This window comes from Talpa occidentalis, unplaced genomic scaffold (genome assembly GCF_014898055.3).
Source record: "Talpa occidentalis isolate TD23 unplaced genomic scaffold, MPIMG_talOcc4v2.1 talOcc4.15, whole genome shotgun sequence".
Classification (NCBI taxonomy): domain Eukaryota; kingdom Metazoa; phylum Chordata; class Mammalia; order Eulipotyphla; family Talpidae; genus Talpa; species Talpa occidentalis.
This window is the reverse complement of record NW_023601543.1, coordinates 31585941-31609250: the sequence shown is the minus strand read 5'-3', so window position 1 is coordinate 31609250 and position 23310 is coordinate 31585941. Positions and strand designations below refer to the sequence as shown.

Below are 23310 nucleotides of genomic sequence, written 5' to 3'. Positions count from 1 at the left end.
TGCAACTTGCCTGATCTGGATTTCCATCGTGGGTCTCTTGCTTAGCCTGAGAAATACAGAAAGGGGGAGACTCTGCCAGAGCAGCCTGTAGTAGGCCTTCAGCAGCCCTCCACTGGCTGTTCTGAATGCTCAGGTCAGAGGCGCTCCATTCAAACATTGTTTTGGAGCAGAACAACCTCCAAACAACTTCCAGGCAAAGAGAGTCTGGGGACAGGTGTACTAGACACTGGCTATGTCCCCTGCCTGCTCAGTGGCCATGAGAAAGCTGCCTCTTTCTTTACCCATCAGTAAAATGGACCAAACGGCATCGATCTTCAGGAGCTAAGTATTTGACAGCCATGGATAGTAGGTTTTTTTTTTTTTTCCTGTTTTGCTCAGAGATCATATCAGCAACCCTTCTGGGCCATTGTGCCAAAGCCGGCCAAGTTTTCATGTTGGTGGAGGTGGGTTATGTGGATGTCTGATTTCTCCATGTTGATGGTAGCAATTTGGTGCTTCCCCAGCCTCTCTGAGCTTATTCCTCTGATTATTTCGGATTCCATGCTACTCTTGACTCTATCCCCAAGCCATGGCATCAACTCATCCCTTGTTCTTGCACCACTTCTGGAATCTCTACTTTCCCCTTCCAGTTCAAACTATGTGACATCTCTGGCCCTCAGCCCTCAGTTTTCTTGGTCAGAAAGGCATGGCCAAGCCAATTGGCATTGAAGTTGGGTGTGGAATGTTCTAGCTGCAACTACATAAGATATAATATATTCCCTGTGTTCCAACTAGTCTTCTGTGCCAGGGTTAGGAAAGCTATAAGAAAAAGCCACTTGCCTCCTTAAATTTATTATTTTAAGATTTATTTTTATTTATGGATGCATACAAGAACTGGGGTATAGGTCAGAGGTGTGTGTTGGGGGGTGAGAGGATTCACCAGAGTCAGAGTGGGGAGCAGAACAGGTGGGTCAACTGAAACACACTGCTGAGGGGAGCAGGAGCTAGACAGGAGAGGTCTTTTGCGCCATGTGGGTATCTCCCTGGCATGGGATTGAACTCATGCTGCAGTGGCTGCTGATAGCTTGATAGCACTGAAACTTTAACCCCTGTGCCACCAGGGAACCTCCCTAAATTTAGATTAGGGGCACATTATCTTGTGGAAGATCAAGCCTCAGCTCTAGAAACAAAAATGTGAGCAGCTTGCCCCGATGCTCACTGGCACCGTTCCTACTCTTCCCTTTTACAGTGTCCTACGTGGACATGGAGAAGTGGCCCACCAGATTGAGCACTTAAGCTCTTACTTAGTTTCCTGGGAGAAATTCACTGGATTTTCCCAAGTTTGTGAGTTCAGTATGTACAATGGAGCAAAGAGAAAGAACTCACTGTCCCAGTGACCTTCAGGAATGTGGTACTATGGGAAGACACAGCAGTTTGGAGGTGATATTCAAGTGATTTGGAGTTATTTGCAAGAAAACTACACAACCAAAGCAAGCTATGATAAAGGAGAACCAGATCCTCTGAGATACCATCAGCAATTGCATGAAGCAAATTGTTTACTAGTTTCATAAAATCCTGCATTGTTCCCACAGGCATCCCGGGTAGGCAGCAGGCTGCCATGAAGAAGGCTGGCAGTGCCCTCTGGAGGAATCCTTAAGCACTGCCCGGGACCCTGCTAGACGGATTTGCCAAGGTTACCCAGCACAATCGCTGGGCCGCTGGACCAGAGAATCACAGAAATAGGTGGGGGTGGGTGGGTAACAAGTGTTCTCGGGGACTGGAAAGAATGCTACAAGGCCTTGGGGAGGGCTTAGGAGTGGGGCGGTGAGAAGGTGCTGAGGTAGGGTGTCGTGCATTCCATCCTGGGGAGCTGGGGGCCTTAAGGCCTTGGGGACAGTGAGCATGACACAGTCACCTGGCCGAGCCCCTTTCCCATGCCGGGGCTTAGGCCCAAGCTGGTGACAGGAAGACACACTCCATCAAGGAGTGTGCAGAGAGAAAAAGAAAGAAACAGCGAGACAGATGCAGAGAGAAACAGAGATGGAGAAACAGAGACACAAAGAGATCAAGATTTGGGGAGAAGACACAATGAATAGTAAGGCAAGAGAGAGGGAGGAAAGAAGACAGGAATAAGTAGAAGGAAGGTGTGTTTGATAAATTGGTATCAGTGAGTTTATTGGGAACACAGCTTTTCTTCCAAGTAACCTAGCAGTCCCCAGAACTGCTGCTGAGTGAGAATCCAGGAGCAGATTTGTGGAAGGGCTTGGCAGGGTGATTTCCCCCGCACACAGATGTCTTCAGCTTTTCCAGCTGTGACAAACCATCTCATCCCTAAAGTCAGAACTCTGAAAGTTTGCATTCAGTTCCTTCTGCCTTCTGAGGAGCTCAGCACACACATTTTGATGACTTCTTGCTCTTGGTTTTCCCTTCTTCCAGGGCCATGCTGACAACAACCATCCAAAAGTTAGTTGTCGGCACAACCGTACAACTCAGCTTCCTCAGCAGGCAGAGTCTGGGACTGGAGAGCAGGGGTCAGGGGTCTGGCGAGCTCAGGGGTCCTGGGAGCCTCTATCAGTCAGATGGCCAGAGTCTGGTCTGTCCCGAAAAATTATTACTACACTATTCTGCAAAAGGGGAAATGTTTACAAGGATCCTGTCTCCTTGGGGCTGGTATAAGAAAGAAGGATCCAGAATTCTAGGACTCTGAACAAGACTCAAACCCTGCAGGACTCCAGGACGTCAGCGGACCTAGCGGGGCATGTGCAGAAGACTCGCCCGTTTCTTAACAGCAGAGCCCAAGCCAGAAGCACGCCCCATGTCCCAGCCCAAAGAGAAAACTGGAAAACACAATCTTGCCTCCCTCCTCCTACAGGAAGATTCTAGATGCCACGCAATACCTTCTTGCCCTCTCTTCTGACCCCAAGGCAAAGCTATAGGAAAAATTCTGGGGTGCCACACTTTCCTTCCCTGGAGTCTTCCTGCAGGTCTGTGCTAAATGGTTTCCTTGCAGGTTATCCATGGCTGGAGGCGACCTCAAGGTCAAGCATTGTACCTCTCCGAGGCTCCTGAAGGGATGGAGAACACTAACAAGGAGCCCAGATAAACACTGGTTAAGATTCACCTCTTCTAGAAAACCTTCTGAGGCTAATCCCACCTAGCATTGGGCACCAAAATACCCTCACAGTTTCTAAAAACAACTACTCTTGGTAAAGCAGCTTTCCCATATTATTCCCCTGAGTTTGCTGCTTGGTCAATTCCTTTTAGTGTCTCTTCCTCTGAGATTTCCTTTCCCCTTCTCTCCACCCTTACCGGTACCTGCTGCTTCACCCCAAGCCACTCCCTGCTCTCGGCAACCTGGCCTCAGCTTTGTGATGAGGACACCACTCTGTCAGGATGGGAAACTGACTACCTGATTCCCACATCCTATTCCTGCCTGGCCTCGTGTGGGTTGCCCTTATTGGAATTTACCCACGTTCTTATCCCTGACCTTTTCTTTAACTTACCCTGTGAATTGGCACAGGTCTTGCCCCTCCCTGGGTTTCTGTTATCCTATCTATAAAACGACTACAATTCTAGCCTCCCCCAGCTTGGTCACAATCTGTTCGTGGAATCAACAGCTTGCATTTTGTCCTCATTCAGTTGAAACGAAGAAGGATTTGGAGGAAAGTATTTTTAAAAAACCACATTTTTCTTCTCTATTGTGTTTCTACAGCTGGGTGGGGGAGGGTGCTTGCTTGCCAAGGAATGGGGGAGGGGGAGGGAAAAGGTGCTCAGGGCCAAGGGCAGCTAGGAGTGAGGGGTAGGGTTGAGGCAGACTTAGGAAGGGCTCTGGGAGGTTGCATCTAGGGTTTGCACCCTGGTGCCCCCACCAGGGCTCCCACTTCCATGGCTTCTGACACTCCCCCATCCCACACCAAATAGACCCAATGATCAGTTGGAGGCATCCGGGACCTCTTCTTTTTATTTCCATTTCCAAAACCACATTTCTAGATGTCTCTGCAGCAAAGTGAATTTCTACACAGGCAAGCCTTAGGGGAACAAAGAGGGAAAAAAGCAAATGCAACATTTGGTAGTGAAAGGCAGAAAGGGAGGATGGAGCCCTCAGAGAAGGGAGTATCCCTGAGGAGGTGGGGACAGGGGAGGAGAAGGGGAGGAGGAGAGGAGGAGGAAAGCAGGCCTGTCCCTTTAAGGGGGTTGGCTGTCAATCAGAAAGCCCTTTTCATTGCAGGAGAAGAGGACAAAGATACTCAGAGAGAAAAAGTAAAAGACTGAAGAAGGAGACTGGAGAGACCAGGATCCTTCCAGCTGAACAAAGTCAGCAGAAAAGCAGACTAGCCAGCCGGCTGCAATTGGAATCAGAGTCCCAAAGACATGGGTGAGTTTCTAAAACTTTACCATGGAAGGTTCTAGCAGGCACAGGATTTGCAAGAGCATTTCCAACTTTGGGGTTCGGGGTTTCCAATAGTTGTGTTTTGTTTTGTTTTTAATTCTTTACCACTCAATTAGATGAATTCCTTCTCTATGCACTGAGAATGATGCTTCATGGCCAAAGAATTCCAGCAGCACGTGGAGAGTCCCACACATCCTTGGAGAGGGTGCCCAGCGGGCTGGATGTGGTCATATGTCTTCTTACCCCTTCACTTCCCTCTGCCTTCTCTTTTCCCCCTAGTTCCAGGCCCTGGTAATGGCCAGGTCAGCTGACATCCCTGGTTCTGTTGGAGGCAACTGAGTTTTGGCTAGCCCTTAGATATACAAAGTAGCTGCTTTTTGATACAGAATTTGGACCTTGTTTGGCATTAGTAGGGAATTGGGAAATCGGGCCAGATGGACTCAGGCTTGGCCATGGCTGAGGAGGTCCATCTTAGGTTCAGGAAATTAAGCTAAGTCTTTCATGGCCTTACCTTGGGGAACAGATACTAGTCGGGAAGTGCGTGTTTGTATGTGTATGTATGTGTGTGTGTGTGTGTGCATGCACTCATGCTCATGCACGGGTGGCTTTATCTAGTACATGTCACAGACTTAGCCTTCCCAAGGGCAGGCGTAGACTCTAAATCTGCTGTGACAGGAGGAACGTTAGGGTTCTTGCTGACTTGGTTGAGTACTGAGGGCTTCTCTGGGTTCCATGAACAAAGAGAGAAGCTATGAGCTTCTGGTAGTGTCTACTCAGTGCAAGCTGTGCACACAAGGGTTTTTGTCAACACAGGATGTCACAGGGATGTGTAGATATTGCTCACACTTGGCAAAACAAGGGTAGTATCTTGAATGAAATGGGCATGGGAATCAATTGCCCTGTGTATTCACCATCACATGCAGTGTCCAGAAGTCTCCAACAACATTTATGGAGATAGGTTTTCAATTATATTGAGCTGGCATCAGTCTTTCGGTTGTTTTATCCTGAAACACAGAGAGAGTTTTGATGCATGCATTCAGGTAGGAAAATTAAGAGGCAGAACAATGGACTCAAAGTCAACACAACCATGTTCAAATCCCAGACCTGTCACTGAAGGAACTTTGTGACCTTGGGGGAGGTCACTGTGAACGTCATCACTTCATCATCTGGTAAATGAGGATAACAATAACTGCTTTGTCTACTTTTGAGGTTGTGAGAATCAAGTAATAAGGATATGGAAGTCCTTTGAAAACGGGCAAACTCTCTTAACAATTGTAAATCATCATAACACTGATATAATAATGTGTGTCCGGGCTGATTTACTCTTCCCAAAGTGGCTGGGTTTTCCTTTTGTGCGCTTTGTGCACTGGAGTAAGAATCATTAGACCATTGAGATGTGACCAGGTGGAGGCGAGTGTTGGAAGAAGTCAATGTCTGGTCCAGGTGGCAGCAGGAGCCTCGCTTAATGTCAGGGTGGATGGTTGAGTAGGTTGTGAATTAAAAATGCCTCCATGTCATTTCCTCTGGCAGTGAAAACCTTGAGGGAAAGTCAGGAATGAATAAGGTGACCACAGGGACCATTTCCTATTATGGAGGCTGGATGATTTCTTCTAGGGAAGTTGACACAGTTAAAGCATAATCGAGATGGGGTACTGGACCCCAGGCCCTTAGAGTGGGGGATCCTTGGGCCAGGTGCGCATGTAAGAGTACTCATTGAGTTTTGAGTTATTCAATAACAGTGTGTCTCAAACCTTTGTAAATTGTAGATCATTTCCTATAAGGAACTCAACTGCTACTCCTTCTGACATAGAGTGCTTTGCTGTCAACAATCAGAATAGACAAATTTTATCATGGAATCTGGGATTAGAAGGAACTTTCAAGCTGTCTGAACCAACTCTCACTTCACTGTTCCCTTCTATAAGAGCTGATTAAATGGACCTACAGCCTCTGTTGAAGCACCTCCAGGAACAGGGAGTTCACGGTCTCAACCATATAGAATCCCTTAGGAGGCAGAAGTAAAGAGGAACTCTGAATTCCGTAGTTTCCACACAAAAGGTTTATGGGGGAAATGATAGTTCATTAAACCTTACCCTGCCTTGGTTGGGGCGGGGGCGGGGGAGGAGGGGAAGAAGGGCATGTTCTGAAGGAGTCCTTGGGATAACAATGGAACCAGGAAAGCGCCAAAGACCATTAGCTGATTATTCTCTGCTCGGTAACACAATGCCGTTACTGAACAGAAAAAACACTGGCTCTTACAAGCCCGTTGTCTGAGAATAGTGGCTGTTACCCTGGTAACCAGACTGTGATGCTTCCCGCCAAAGGTGGCTGTTTGCAGAGCAATGTAATTTTGGCTAGCTCAGAGTGAGTGGGTATAGCCCAGGCAAAAAGTATGGAGGCAGGGCAGGGGCCCCGTTTTACAAAATGCCTCAAGACTAACTGAATCCCACCAAGATGGCAAGAAGGCCACGAGGAGGCCAGAAGTGAAAAAGAAACCAGATCCAAGCCACCATATCCACTTACTCTTTCTGGAGACACTGACGAAACTCACTGAGGATAACTTGCCCTACCACTCTTACCTCGGGCTCTGCAGAGCCGGAAGAGGTCTTAGAAAGCCAGGCAGATAGAAAGGTCTGCTGTGCTTTGAGGGGCTTTGCCGTGACTATGCTTCCAGAAAGACAGAGGTTTGTTCCACAGCCTGAAAACTAGAACTACTCTCTTCCAGCTATCTGAGTAGCAACAAGATTTGAGAAACCTCCAGGAGATGGGTGGGAGGGGAAATGTAGTCTACAGATCCATCTAGGTGGAACCCCCGTCGTCAGTGGAATCTTTTTCCCTTGTCGTGTTTTTCTGTATTATCTTGAAGGCCTGCACACCATCCCCAGGAAATAGTTCTTGGTCTTGAAGGAAAGCACGAGTAGAAATGCATTCCTTGCCCACAGACCTTCTGGTGCAGAGAAGACCAAGTCAAGGCAGCGACATGGTCAGGAAGGGACAGTTCCCGTGGCAGGTGAACAGAGCAGCTTTCCATTTCTTCCCACTGTCTGTGCCCAACTTATATCAGAAACTCAACAGGTATTGATTGATTCATTCTCCTTGGTTATTTTCAAATTAAAATGGTCGTAGGGGTGGTCTCTCAGTTCTGTACTGGCCTCTGAGCTCTCGTCAGATAGGGCTCTGGAAAAGAGTCAGCGACATCCCATGGAAGAGAACAGGGTTCTCTGGATCAGCTCCACACAACAACCAAAGAGAAAGGAGAAATTGTGGGAGATTGACCTAAGGGATAAATTATGGGACTGCTGTCTCTTAGCTCAGTGTCAAGTGCTTCTCTTTAACTTTACCATAAATGGGCAGGGTGACACATTGTGTCAGGCACAGAGGTGAACAATCAAGCTTCTTCTATCCCAGCCTTTCAATATCTGGGCATAAATTGGCATGTGTGTGTATGTGTGGTGGTGGTGGGGGTGTTTGGGGAGGAGAGACAAGGTAATCCAGTGCTGTTGCCATGGTAATGATACCTGTCTAAAGAGGAGACTGAGGTTCTCCTTTTTATTGAACTCTGTCCTCTGACTTGACTATCCAGCAGACTTGGATTTCCATACCCTTGTGCTGCCGGGCCCCGTCCAGCACTTGAATATGGTATCAGTAGTGATTTCATGTAGGAAAGACAAGTTTATAGGCAGGGCTTTGTCTGACTAGGATAAAGCCAGAAGCAAAAGTCTTTGTCTCTGGCACTTCCTGATAATTGTTTTTTTACTCCTAGAACCCACCCACTGTTCCCCATGCATCTCCAGTACCAGTCACGGCTGCACTAGCATCTTGGCCCTGTCAACTGCTATAGGCCCTGATCAAGGCGGCCTCTGTTCATGGGGTGAGGTTAAGGGGTGGGTTCTGGGAGGAGGTTAAGACCGTACTGCAGATTTGAGACTTAGGGAGATGGGGCCAGTTTTCCCTCAATGAGCCTGCCTGTTGTTTAGCTCTATTGTATAGGGTTCTTCTATCTCTCCCTTTGTCAGCTGGATTCAAGGGACAGGCTGGGAATTGTGCAAAGCACAATCGGTCTTTTTCTATCATCTCTTTCGATGAAAGCCTTTCCTCTCCTCCCTTTGATGACTTCCCAATTCACACTGAATTTCCATCATGGAGCTGGTCCTTGAGGCATGCCCAGGGCATGGGAAAGGAGGGAGGGCTTGGGAGCACTTGGCTCCTACTTAAGGAGACAGCATCAGGGTCAACACAGTGGATGGACAGGGGTCTGACACGAGTCACAGCAGTGCTGTTGATCTCTGTCAGACTAGTGTGAAGAGCATTGGTGAGACTTGAAGTTTTGTACAGACTGATTTGACTAGTTTGGGGAGTTGGCAGCTAGATCTAGCAAATACTGAATATTTCCCCTTCGCTTACATTTTGCCCACAGAACTTAGTTACATATATTTAACACCAGATTCTAAGTAACTTTCGATTTTGATTCCCAGACGTAAGTGTTCTCCAAGACAAGATTGAAAGGGCTTTGAAGAAAGGGACTGGGCCTTTTTGTTCCTTTTGTTTCTCACAGAGTTTAGGTTACTACTAACGCGCTTGATATTTCTACTGAATTCACATAACCAGAAGTGAAAGGAAAACACTGGAAGGGTCCTTCTTTTTTTCTGTGACCTCTTAGCAAAGTCAGGCAGTTCAGTTCAATTGAGTTGCGGTGGGTACTATCACTATAGAGTGTTTTATGCCAACTTTACCAAGTCACTGTCTGTACTTAGCTTGGAAATGTGAGACTATCTCTGTGAGAGCCAAGGAACTTCTCCCCCAAAAACCCCTTGCAGTCTGCCTGAATCAAACCAATGCCCTTTCCATCATGAAGCGTTCTGAAATGAGAGTCTATGACTTTACACTATTGTTCACACGTTCCCAAGAACATTACTTGGACTCTGCAAAAACAAAGTGAAGGTAATGAAGGTTTCTCAGAATGCTTTGATTGTCAACTATGTGGCCAAAACCACAATTTCTTGCATGTTTTGAGTTTTCCCTAGTAGGAATGCAAAATATGATTTTTTGCTTGGGCAGACTGGGATTCTTCGGCAGAACTTAACCATGCCCAGAACAAACATTCCAGTATCATTGTGAAGAGCTGGACATCTGTTGCTTATGCTGATATTGTCGAACTGTTCCAAGCCCAAGAATGATAGATTTATACAGAGCCATTTATTTCCAGTTCCATATTAGAGACTCATTAAGGCTTATATCCTTTTTGTCCCTTGTTCTGAGTGGCAGTGAAACAGAAAGGAGTTGCCAAGTTAGTTGGGTTCTGAGAAAATGGATGGAAAAGAGATGGAAAAGAAAGAAAGAGTATCAGTTGCTGATTGAGAGTTGCTTCCAAGGCTTAGCCCTTTATCAACCAGTAAAACACTACATGTGACACTGGTCATTTGGATGATGATTGAGGGATCAGATACACCAAAGAGGATTTTCCCTCATCTTAACATCTCAAGAAGGGGCATCAGTTAAAGCTTAGAGTGGAACTCTAGCTCACGAGAGTTCAAGTTCCTCCACCCCTGGTCACATCTGCACCACCATTTAGTCCCTCCCAGAGCGAATAAGCAAGGGGAAGTGAGTGGCCCCAGGATGGTCACTTGCTAGGGTAGATGGCTCTCCTTACTCTTGGGCTAAACAAACAGTTCTGCTATTGTTCCCTGGGTCTGACCCCCCCTACCCACCCCCAGTCCCGCAGGTCTCTGCAGAATACCAATGAGGCTCCTGAGATCTCAAGGGGAAAAACAAGACTTCTTTGTCCAGGGGAGTTATGGAGGGCTCTGTCGAAGCCCTGCCACTGTGCTGCTAGAGAGGGAACAGCGGGGTCACTGACCTTCCCCTCCCCCCAGCCCCAAGCTTCAGAGACCTTCTTTACTAGAAGAGTCTAAAAGTTTGGGGGTGGAGAAGAGTTGTAGAGGCAACGAAGGAAAATGGCAGCACTGTTTATCCCAAGCTCCTTTTCTTGGAATGCATCTAGTATCTTACCTGGTAGAGAAAAAGGAAGATTACTTTTTGAATGTTTTCTGAGAACAGAACTCAATTTCAGCTGCTCTGTTTTTTCTGTTGGTGTACACACATGTGTGATATGCACATTTGCATGGATGTGTGAAAAACTTGCTTGTGCACCCATGCACACATATGTGTGCACACATGTAATAAACACACACACAGGATGGACTAGCTCCCATGAGGCCTGATTACCAAGCACTCTTAGAAAGTAAACTCTGCCTTTACTCCCGGCAACACTAGCATACATAGATTGCACCCCACAGAGACCAAATTTTGTGACAGCAGTGCTTCAGTTCTTAGAAAAAGAAAGATACTCAGTTCTGCTTCAGATGTTAATTACTTACTTTGCTTGGTCTGGGATTCTAAGTCACATCTCTGGCGTACAGGGACCTTTGAGGACAAGGATCTTGAAGACCAAGGAAGGGCTGTCATTTTAGGGGTGGGTGGGTAGTAGGACTCATTCTGTGCCTCTGAGTGCACAGCAAATGCCTCCACCACAACTTTCCCATGATAGAAAGAGTTTGGTCTTTCAAAATCTATTCACATGATGCAGTCCAGCCTGCAAATCACCTGGTGTCCGAGCACTCAGGGTTAAAAAAAACTGTACTAGTATTAAGTGGATTGGCCAGAGTGTATGGGCCAAATGATTCCCTGGCGCCCTGATACTGACAAGTGAGTTCTGGCTGAAAATCCAAATCTCACAATTAACAGTTTATCTTCTTTATACAAGGAGTCACAACATAATTACTCCAACATAGCTTCTCAGTACATTTGTGCTGGCCAGTTAGTTGTCTATCTATATCAGATACATTTGGATCATATATATGCTATATGAATGGGTGTATACAATCAGCTAGTGTGCAAATGCACACACATAAGCATACATAGAGAATTGTTTTCCTGAGATCCTAACATTTTCATTTCTTCCACCTTTTGTGGATCTGTTCAAGAGGCTAAAGGGGACCATCCTCTCCCCTCTAGTCAAGTTTCACTCCATGTGGCCCCTTAGTATGTGGAGCTAGTACTTGGGGCAAAGCTGTTCTTAGAGCCTGTGACTTTTTATGCACCTTTCCTGTTTCTCAGCAACACTGGTGGGGTGCCTGGAGTACCAGGTCTGGGGGGGGGGCGGTGTCTCAGGGATCCTTAGGACCTTAACATCTGTGTTTCCAGACCCTGCTGTGTTTTCATCATGCCAGAAAGAAATCTTATACTTTGTTGACTTTGTATTAGGTCTCTTTGTGGTTGTTTTGCCAGAACCTCACTGCGGGATGAGTGTGGTCACATGGCCAAGTTGCAGTGTCGGGAGACAAACCAGTCATGGAAAATATCCTCCAAATCATAACGCCTGGATTTTTATTATCATGAGCAAGAGTAATCCTCCCATTGCCTTGTCCCGTCCTCTGTCGGCCCTTCCATCCCTTTGGACTGTTCCCCATAATATCTAGACAAAGATGAATCAAGCATTTCTTTTAGCAAATGTACATAATAATTAAGAATATCCAGGAGAGTGCAATTTCCATAGTCTCCCCCACTCAGAATGTTCTCCAAGTCTCAAATCCTGCTTCATAATACCAATATCTCTGGCCTGCACTCATCCCTTCCTGGAGGCCTAAGTGTGTTCACACTCTGTAACCACTTACTTGACTGCCCGGGATTTTTAGTTGAAAATATAAGCTCATTCTTCCTCCGGAAATGAAAGACTCCCATATGGCAGATTCGCCTTTGTTGTCTTCGTAGCCCACGTGGCATCTAGCAAAAAGCTGGGTGCGTAGAAAGGACTGTAGGAGTAGATGAATGACTGAGACAAACCAGAATAATAGGAAAGGAGGGAATGAGGACGTAATTTCTCTAGCTTACTACTTGAATTATTGATGATTAAAAAAATCCACTAAGTTTTGGGAATTAAAGGTAAGGATTTATTTTCAAAAATGGAACAAGGTGTGGTTTGGTGGGTCAATCTCACATTCCAGAAGATTAAAGCTCTAGTCTCTTCTGCCTTTGGGCTCTGGGTGACCTCTCCACCCATGAGTGCAAGCACACAGCCTGCGGGCTCTGGTGGGGAGGTACAGGTGGCACCTGGTGGCATCCCCTGACTCACTGCTTCCCCTCCTTCTTCCCCAGGCTTGTTAGAGTGCTGTGCAAGATGTCTCGTAGGGGCCCCTTTTGCTTCCCTGGTGGCAACTGGATTGTGTTTCTTTGGGGTGGCACTGTTCTGTGGCTGTGGACACGAAGCACTCACTGGCACAGAAAAGCTAATTGAGACCTATTTCTCCAAAAACTTCCAGGACTACGAGTATCTCATCAATGTGTAAGTACCTGTCCTCCACACAAACCCACATTTTTTCTTCTCTCCATCCCAGAGTTACAGGCCTCATTAGCAACTGTGACTAGTAGGTGATTAGTGTGGAGCCGGATAGATTCCTGAATCTTCCCTCCATAGAGATCCCACCTCTGCCACATCTGAAGTCCTAAAGGAGGAGAAATAAGCCAGAAAGAAAAAGAAAGATACCGGATGGTCTCACTCATAGCAGGAATGTAGAAGACCCAAGAAAGGGATCACGAAAAAAACTAATTATAATCAAGTAAAAATCAAAATCAACCAGCAACTGTAAAACAGAGACACACTACAGGGGGTTGGGGGGGGTGGGGAGAAGGGAATAGGATCAAAAGAAAGGTGGTGGGAATTGTACGGGGACTATAACCAAGATGAAAATGCATACATTGTACAAAAATGAAAAATGTTGTAAAAAATATATAAAATAAAAATAAATAAATAAACAAACAAACAAAAGGAGGAATCTACCTGCCTGCCAGCCCACCCTTTGCCCTTGTTTGCTCCTACATGCTAAGCTCTGCCAGGCAGGGTGGGCTGAGCTGAGTCTCTGCAGTGGCAGGTATGAGGACTCAAGAGAGGCGTAATGACTGGATTGAGTGAGGCTGTGGCTCTTGGTTGTGTCAAACCAAATCTGAGTTTGAGTCTGCTCACTAGTACCACGCTTCACTAGTGCCTAGATCAAGTTGTGCTTCTGTTCCCTCATCCCTCTTCTTTCTTGTCGAGTTCCTCTCTTCTCTCCCCTCTGAGCTGCAACTCAGAGGAGTCGGACCAAGGAAAGAAGGGCCCCCGTTCTTCAGGTCACAGGGTCAGCCAGGCATGGCTGGGAGAGCAGGTGCTCTGGCCGTGGACACCCTGTCTTCCTTCACTTCAGCACAGAAAAGGTGGAAGTTTGGAGAAGGAGCCTAGTGATTCCTCTAGACAATCCTTAGCTTTGGTTAGGTCCCTACTCAAGCATCCCCCTCTCTTATGCAGGAAAGGAGTGGGGTCCTCAATTAATAAGGTTCTGTGATCTGTTTTGTGTATCTGTGCACGCAGGATCCATGCCTTCCAGTATGTCATCTATGGAACTGCCTCTTTCTTCTTCCTTTATGGGGCCCTCCTGCTGGCCGAGGGCTTCTACACCACCGGCGCAGTCAGGCAGATCTTTGGCGACTACAAGACCACCATCTGCGGCAAGGGCCTGAGTGCAACGGTAACAGGGGGCCAGAAGGGGAGGGGTTCCAGAGGCCAACATCAAGCTCATTCTTTGGAGCGGGTGTGTCATTGTTTGGGAAAATGGCTAGGACATCCCGACAAGGTGATCATCCTCAGGATTTTGTGGCAATAACAAGGGGTGGGGGACAACTGGGCGTGAGTCTGTGGCCTCACCCACACCCAAGGCCAGGTCCTCTCTAGAGGCCTGGCTTATGAGTGAGGAAGTGATGGCTACAGCCGAGCGAGGTCAGAAAGAACGTGGTGCCCAGCTGGCTTAGCCTCACATTTCAAAAGTTCCTAGAAACTATCATATCAAAATGAAAAGCATGACTTTCACAGGCTGCTTTGTACAATCAGACCATTTCTAAGCCATCTGTTGGTGTCCACTTACTCTTTTTCCAGGGGGGACCATAAGAGTAGGTCTGACTGCCTAGGAGTCTAAGATGCTCCTCCTGGCACCAAGATGAAGGTGCTGATCTGGGAAGAAGGTGTATCATAGAAATGAAATCATTGACTCCAAGATGAAATTCACAATATTTTGGGGTCCTACCCTCTCGTAGGTCCCAGAGGCAACCAGTGTAGATCTGCATATTGAATGCTTCATCTTTATCTGGGTCTAGCTGTGCTTCTAGTAGGCACACATTGGTTTTCAGTCTTTAAAGACTCTCAGGGGACTAAATATCTGGGGTCTGTGGTGTTGTCTTTTGAAGCCAGCAGTTGGTTTAGAAAGGTTTTTAGTTCTGAAATTTAAATCTCCCATTGGTGTTATTGAAGGACCAGGGATCAAAAATTCTGTGATAAGGAACATTTTCTAAGCTCAGCCTATGACAAGAAATGGCACGACTTTCTTTCAGGATCTGTTTTTATTTCTTCACATCTTATCTGCCCAAAAAAATCTCCTGAAGCCTCTCTAACCCAGGGATCCTTCTCACTCCAACCCCCACCCACTTACCCCCCACCCTCTGTCACACTTGGGGCCAGTTCTCTAGTTACTGCCAATGTCACTTGGCAGAGGTGCCCTGCTTACTAATTTCATTTGGTGGAGATCCCTGGATTCTGGCTTCTTGTCTGGAACACGCCACTCCAGTATCTCCTGATTTGTATTTCAACCTCTGCAGGTTGGTCATGATTTCTAACCACCCCATGTCAATTGTTTTAGTTTGTGGGCATCACCTATGCCCTGACCGTTGTGTGGCTACTGGTGTTTGCCTGCTCTGCTGTGCCTGTGTACATTTACTTCAATACCTGGTCCACCTGCCAGTCTATTGCCTCTCCCAGCAAGATCTCCACTGGTGTAGGCAATCTCTGTGCTGATGCCAGAATGTATGGTGAGTTCGGGCCTGGGAGCTTGGGTTCCTCTACTGGCTATGGAAGCATTAGACTTTGGCTTCTTCACTTAGGGTGAGGAGGGTGATAATTCTTGGGAAATCAAAGGTTATGTTAACCCCACTCCATTAAAGCTGAAGAGAGTTCTTCCCTGGGAAGGGAACTTCTTGGAAGTGGGTGGGAGTTTTCTTGGCTCTTCATACTGCTCTTTAGTTGACTGCTGTTCCCAACCCAGGAGCAGCACATTTCAATAACAAACTCAAGATTTCATAGCTGCTCAATAACATCTTCTAGTTTTTGATCAATCTTTACAAAAGTGGATCCAACTTTTCAGCCAAGATGATTAAAAATGGAAGAAGGGCTCTGAAGGAAGGTCCCCATATGGCCCCATAGCTCCACAAAGCTCACCCTGGTTGACTTGCATGTCTTACATAGGTGTTCTTCCATGGAGTGCGTTTCCTGGCAAAGTGTGTGGCCCCAACCTTCTGTCCATCTGCAAAACAGCTGAGGTGAGTGGGCCATTGGGTTATTTTACAATGAAATGGCAAGAACCACGTAAATCTTTACTTACAGCTTTCTGTTTTAAGTACTATAGTTTGTTTTTTGCTTTGCTGGATTTCGAGTTAGCAGATTGCTTTCTACAAAATATTAGCTGAGTACGCATAAGACAAAGAACATAGATGATAATATATCTATTTTCCCTAGAGTTTCATAGAAAGCCTTCCATTCCAGAATTTCCTCTCCTAAAAGAGAAATTTGTAGCTTTAGGTAACAATAGTGCTTAATGGCAAAATCCCCCCAAAGAAACATTTCACTCTTTTAGTTAAAAACCTTATCAAGAAAATGGGTTGCACACAGAGACACTCATCGGTTTTATAAAACACTTGCAATTTGGAACTTCTCGATCCCTAATGAGAAGTTTAAAAAAGTGCATTTGAGGAAGGAAAACAGTTTATTGAGAATGGATATTATGCACAAATGAGGCAAAGGAATGAAAGTAAATCTTGAGGAGGAAGGCAGTCAACTCTTTCTTTGAAAGCACAACGTTGACTTAAAATTTGGGGGTCCTGAGCACAATTACAGAGAATCAGTGGATTATTTGGGAGCACTACCCTATTTTATGCATGCTTTGTGTTCTGGGTGCAATGGGACTAGGTACTAATATTGAAGAATGGGGGGCAGTCTACAATCGGGGAAGTGACAACTTAGAACTACGGACTTAACACACAGAAAGCTTCAGCACACTCAGAATGCTGCCTGCATGATCTACAGCAGAGCGTATTTCTGCTGTTGCAAGAAATAGCTCTCCCTTTTGTGTTTCTTACAGTTCCAAATGACCTTCCACCTGTTTATTGCTGCATTTGTGGGGGCTGCAGCCACACTGGTTTCCCTGGTGAGTTATCTTTGAATGGCTTTGGCAAATGAATAATCCTTCAGTAGGGTGGTGAAAGCTTTGCCAAGAGGGAGAAGGATAGACCCTTTTTAACCTTGACATGCTGGAGAGAAGCTGTTGAGAAGAGACAGCCAAGTGTAGAGACTGTGCATGTCTATTTTGGGGTGACAAGGCAAAAAGACTTCAGAAATTAGACAGGCACAAGAAAGGTGGTGTGCAGAGAGAGGAGGTAAGAGATTCATAGTCAAGTATGATGATATTTAGCACTTATGGAGCATGTCCTATTGCCAAATGCTTTGCAGTCATAAATTACAGTTAATTCTCAACATACCCTACTCACAGCAGTGACAAGAACACTGACACGACTAAACATGATTTTTTTGTAGCCTGAAATTCTATATTCTGTAACGATGAATCCATCCCGGACACACTCTAAGGGATTTAGTTACTCTCCTGAATACCTGGACGGCCCTCCTAATGTAATTATTGTTGCTATAAGGCAACTCTGTGTCCCCGGCTGTGGTGACAGTGTGGCATTCCAACGTAATATAGTGCATTCATGGTTCAGATTAAAAACCCAAGGCACTGAAGGGTGAAGCAATTTGCCTGCAGTCATTGAATAAGTGGTGAAAAGACAAGGCTATGCCTGCAGAACTCCTCGCCCCTGCTGCCAAGGCTTTTATAGAGTCGAGCCATTTCTCATACAGCGCAATAAATGGCTGCATTAAGCAGGGGAGAGCTGTGCTGCGTGGTGCTCCTGACAATGTCTGTGGCGAGCGCCCCCCAGGTCACTCAGAAATGTGGCTATGAGCATGACAGAGCCCACGTAGCCGTCACTTCCCTGAGGAAAGCTCAGATCAGAACTGGGCCTAGCACAGGTGTGTGTGGGGGGCGGAATAAAATCTCTGTCCAGTTGATTCTCTGGGTGGTCGTTGGAAAGAAATATCTCACAGAAGCTCCCAGACAAGGCTGGAGCGTGAAAGCCTAGGAGATGCTGCTTTTTTGCAGAGTGGGAGTTGTTCCTTTAGTTAGTTATGATTTGATTTCTACCTTTCCTCATTCCCAAGAAGATTGGTGAGGGGAAGCTTCCTTTTCTGTTCTCACTCATATTCTCTCTTCTGTTCCCTACAGCTCACCTTCATGATCGCTGCCACTTACAACTTCGCCGTTCTTAAACTCATGGGCCGAGGCACCAAGTTCTGATCTCCTGTAGAAATTTCCTTTTCTCTAATAGTGAGGCTCTAACCGCACAGCCTACAATGCTGTGTCTCCCGCGTTAACTCTTTGCCTTTGCCACTGACTGGCCCTTTTCTTACTTGATGAGTGTAACAAGAAGGAGAGTCTCGAGGGGATTCAGGTCTCTTGGTGGACTCTCCCCTCTTACGTACCTCTTTTAGTCATTTTGCTTCACAGCTGGTTCCCGCTAGAAATGGGAAATGCTTAAGGTGGTGACTCCCCAACTGCAAGTCACAAAGCAATGGAGGCTCTAATTCAATTGGCAAGCATCTCCTGACAACCAGGAAGTGTTTTCTTCTCGAGGGGCACTTCCACTGATGGAAACAATGTGGAAAGAAAGATGCTCAGGTAGAGGGAAGGGAGGTGCCAGGTCCCCTGCCATCCAGAAGGGCCAGCTCTGCCTCCTTGGTGTACAAAACAGAGAACTCACTCCTGTCTCCCTGTTACCGCTAAAGAAACAAAGATTGCCAGCAAAATAATAAGAGCATTTACCCGAATCTCCCTATTGCAGCTGGGAGAAGGGGGTCAAAGCAAGGATCTTTCACCCGTAGAGAGAGCGCTGACCCCAATGGCGATAGGTTATTAAGGCCCTAACTCAGCCACCCTTACTTACAGCATAGGAGAGCGTAGTGTCTGTGTAGACAAAGGGGGCACCTGGCCTCACACCGTGCTAGAGAAGAGAGGAAGGGTGTTGTCAGCGTCTTCTCACTCCCTTCTCCTTGATAACAGCTACCATGACAACCCTGTGGTTTCCAAGGAGCTGAGAATAGAGAGAAACCAGCTCAGATGAAAAAAAGACTGGCCACAGGAGCAGCAAGCAGTTGCTTGTGGCTAACGGTGTAAACTGAGCCCGCCCTCTGGTAGACACAGGACGGATAACCCTTTGGATAGCATGTCTTTCTTTTCTGTTACTTCGTTGTGTTCTCTGGCCTCTGTCATATCTTCACAATGGTGCTCTTTTCAGGGGGTAGTGTCCATTCAGTAGTCATCGTAGATGATTCGAAGATCTTGATTAGTTTCAGAACGATGCACATTTCATATTTTCCAGTTTGCTTATTGCTTGTTTAGGGTGGTCCCAGAAAGGTCTGGAGAATGATTCTTTATGCTTCTTTAACAAACGAAAGTTGGACATTAAGCATCACGAATGATAGATAAAATGAACTCAATCCATACATCTATTTGGAGTGTCTACAAATTATCTTGCAGAAACAAATTTTGGTAGATTTGAACCTCAGTTGGAATGACCTGTTTGTTCTTTTCAGCTAGGGGAGATGGCTTGATGGAGCAATGTTACCTAAGCATGTTAGAGTCAGGTTTAACACACAGGTTATTCTCTCCTGCCGTAGATCACATTACCAAACACACCAGCCGTCAGCTATTTAGCTAAGATTCCACAGCAAAGCAAAGGTGGAAGAGTTTGAACCCAGAGTAGCTCCCGGGTTTCAGGCTTCTCTTTCTGTGCTTGTTAACTCTGGGTTAAAAAATAAAAGGCTGATTGGTTTTTACTGAAGGAAAAATTTTACAGGTGTGACTGTAGGAGGCTCTATTGTTTTAAAGAATTGCTTTGCTCCCCCCTCCCCGCCCCCAAGTGGTTTCAGCAATGTTTAAGGAGATGTAATATCTTTACAAAGGGACACTTGATATTTGTTTTCAGACCAGTATACAAGATAGACTTCCAGGCTGCATAGAGGGAGGAGATGGAAAAGCTTCTGTAAGAAACCAATCAAGATCAAGGAAAGTGAAGTAATCCATACCTTGTGTGTTTTGTTTTGATTTAATACCATAACAAATAACCTTCCCTGAAAACCTCCTGTGCATACAGACACACATATCCACACACGAAGAGAGTTAATCACCTGAAAGTGTTTCCTTCATTTCTGATATAGAATTTCAATTTTAACACACATAAAGGATAAACGTTTAGAACTTATCTTACAAAATGTATTTTATAAAATTAAAGAAAATAAAATTAAGAATGTTCTCAATCAAACATTGTGTCCTTTGAGTAAATTCTTCCTTTTAACCCCACAAGAGAAACTCAAATAATTATACCGGTGTCTGCTTTGTGCAAGGAGCTTGTTTATTTCTTCAGATTGAGTCGTTTTCACAATCTCTTTCTGAGATAAAGAGAACATAAACGACTCCTATTTTATAGCTGCAGACAGGAAGAAACAGAGGCGGAGTAAGTTACCCATAGCATCCCAGTAAGCACATATCTGAGCTGGAACTCGAACTCAGGACTTGATGCCCATTTGTTGCCTGTTTTTTTTTTTTTTTTAATTTATTTATACAAGAACAGAGGTGTGGGAGGGTGAGAGGATTCACCAGCGACAGAGTGGGGAACAGAACAGACAGACGGACAAAAGACACTGCTGAGGATATGTAGAGGCAGGAAGGACACAGTGCGGGTTTTCTGACCCAGCAGACCAGGTAAAGGAGGAGTCAGAGTTCTTGGTGGTTTTTTTTGCAGGTCTTTTATTGGGATTACCAGGTACATGGCAGGCAGGGGTGCTGTTGGGCCGGGAGGCTGGCTGGCCTCCCAGCCCCCAGCAAATCTTCACTCTATCTGGGCCCTCTGGCGTTCTCTGCTTCTCTCTCAGCTTCTGCTACTTCTTTCTCGGCTTCTCTTTCGGCTTCTGTTGCTGCTGGCATCCCCGTGACGCTGCCCTTAAAAGTCCAGTCTCTCACCCCAGGTGTACCTACTCCAGGTGCCCGCCATCAGGCATGCATTCAGGACCACAGGGTTCCCTCATCTATACTGATGGCAGGAGTGCAGAATAGCCTGATACCTTTTACCTTACCCTACAGGGTAGCAGCGGGCGAGGCGGGAGAGGTCTGCCACGCCATGTGGGAATCTCCCTGGCTGGCCGGAAATCGAACCTGTGCTGCAGAGGCTGCGGACAGCTTCACAGCGCTGCGCTCAACCTGCTGCACCACCGGGGAGGCCCTTGTTGCTCGTTTTAAGGTTTCTTTTCTCTTAGACATTGAGTGCTCTGAGAACTCAGTTAGTTTTTCAATGCGACAATGGTACCCAGCCCCAGTGTGTTTAGGATGAAGTTATTGTCACCTTTCCTTTGGAATGTTTGGACATTGCATAATGCACACTAGTGCTGCATAATGGAATAGTGCTTAATTTTATCTGGAAAGCACTGGATGAAAGGATAATAATGTAGGGGCAGAGCAGAGAGGGTAGGAGCCAGGTAAGCTTAAACAGGCTGTGGCACGGCACTATGGCAATAAATCAATGACACTACTACCTTGATGGCCAGTCCGCTAGCCCACCAGGGACACAGCATCAGATCCCTGTTATAAACCTAGGCTAGACATCTGCACTGTTGCCCAGCACCCCAGTCACCAGCCTAAAGGAAGCTGACTTCAAATCAGCTGTAGATTCATGGCGCCATAGTTGCAGCTGGCACAGAGCATAATTGGAGAGAAAGGAGAATTTAGCCGGGGGCAACAAGTCAGTCACCAGTCAAGGAGCTCTGTTCAGAAGCAGTTCCAACTGAACCTCCTGATTTCTGCTCACCTCAATTAATATTCTTCAAGCAAGTCTGGTTGGATGACTTTAAGACAAAAAGAATAAAACTATGACAAGGGCTTATTTTTAGACACTGGCAAACAAGGACACAGCACCATATTTCAGAGAATTGATTCAGGGTGCTATAGAGTGAATGTATTTTTGCCTCAGAGGAGCGGAAAGCCAGTTCCCAAGAAAGCTGTGTTCTCCATCTGCCCTTATTTGGCTCTGCCCTCTGGGACCGATCTATAGATGGAGTTTCCAAGCTCTCAGAAGCTGAGAGCATCTCCAGTCTATCAATTGAGCCCATTGTTCTTAGTTCTCCCACACACCATAAACCTCCTTTCTCTGAACTAAAAGAGCTCTCTTTGTGCTTAGATCAGCCAAAGATCAAGATGTAGCGGTATAAACAAGAAACATTTTCTTACAGCGTCACTTGTATTGCTTTTCCTATCCTCAGGGGCAATACCGGGTGCAGTTTTAAAGGGTATAGAAGTTGAAGCTCTGTCCAGAGCAATATTCATTCATTCAGTCAGTCAGTCTACAACCATTTACTGAGCCCCTACTAAGCCTTGTGTTAAACCTGGGATTTTCAAGTTTGGGGACAGTGTGGGCAGAAAGGTGCTTAAAATATGATCTTATACTCAAGGCTCGCCCTCAGCCTCAATGAAAGCAGAGAGGCCTCCCATGGTGGGGTGGATTGGAGGCAGGGAGAAGCACACAAGAAGCAATGTGACCAGCTGACTGCCATGGGCATCTGAATTCTCCACTCAGTATGTGGGAGAGATGGTGGTGAAGGGCCATGCTTCACGTGGCTCTGGTTTTCTAGGACCTCGATAAAAACAAAACCCCAATTTAGAGTCTTGGCAACTTGTGACTGGCCCTATCTATGTCACCCTGCTTCTTGCCTTACATGTGACAGTGTTTATGCACACACTGTTACAATGCATGTGCATGCTTTGCCCACTCAGTCATCTAGGGGGTCAGAGGGCACATAGAACAGGATTTATATAAACACAGGCTATTCAGCTCAGCATTTTCTTTCCAACCAGGCGAAATCTGAAAAAACAAGGAAGGCTGATATAGGCCACAAGGGACTTCTCTCTTGGAATTTCTGTACTGTGAGCTCGGACAGTGTGTCTATGTTGACATTAAGTAACAAGATGGAAGAAATATTCATTCTCACATAGAAAAAAATCAATATCTGGCCTTTCCCTCCATCAATAGGCAGGTAAAGAATTCAAGTCAATATCTAAAAATCGGGAAAGATTTTTCTTGTTCGTCCTCTTGCTTTGAAACAAGTAACCATGCTCTTCAAAATGTTCACTGTCCTGTAAAGTTTGGTATCTGGTACTCCTTGAACTGAACTACTTTATTCCTAAGGAAAGAAAAAGAAGATACAGTAATCAGTATTTCCCAAAGAGGAAACCACCAAAGGGAAATCCAACCTTAACATTTTATTTAAATCTTCAACAAATATTTATTGGTTGATAAATATTTATTTATTACATTCTCTGAGCCAAGTGTTCTACCACGTGCTGATAATATGACAGAGAATAAAACAAAGAAGTCTCTGCTCTCCTGGAGCACAACAGAAGACAAAAACACATCAGAAAGGGGGCTAGGAAGCATGGTAGAGAATTAGACCAACATCCTTGGCCAGAAAAGATGGAAAAGATAGAATAAGGGAGAAACTTGTACAGTCCCATGAGAAACAAAGAGTCAAATAAAAGAAGAGGGAGGCATGAAAGTCTCTATCTAGAGAAGGTGGCCAGCTGTGCTGTGGCATTTAGGGCTGGGAAATGTTACACAGCCCTTGTAGCAACATGGATGGAGCTAGAAGAGATTATGCTCAGTGAAATAAGCCAGAAGGGAAAAGATAATTATCAAATAGTTTCATTTATAGG

The 23310-nt window shown here is 45.8% G+C and overlaps 1 protein-coding gene across 2 annotated transcripts in view; it reads left to right on the top strand.

Annotated features, from left to right (window-relative positions):
* The window catches only part of PLP1 (proteolipid protein 1), a 104203-nt gene extending 84330 nt beyond the window's left edge, over positions 1-19873 (top strand). The window contains exons 4-10 of one of the 2 annotated variants that reach the window (XM_037512161.2): positions 4208-4354; positions 12521-12707; positions 13770-14031; positions 15088-15256; positions 15690-15763; positions 16582-16647; positions 17779-19873. In XM_037512161.2, coding sequence (XP_037368058.1) covers positions 4351-4354; positions 12521-12707; positions 13770-14031; positions 15088-15256; positions 15690-15763; positions 16582-16647; positions 17779-17850 — 834 coding nt within the window. In that variant the 5' untranslated portion in view covers positions 4208-4350 and the 3' untranslated portion in view covers positions 17851-19873. The remainder of the gene's footprint in view (positions 1-4207; positions 4355-12520; positions 12708-13769; positions 14032-15087; positions 15257-15689; positions 15764-16581; positions 16648-17778) is intronic. The other variant, XM_037512163.2, reaches the window with a different exon arrangement.
* Positions 19874-23310: the final 3437 nt, after the last annotated feature.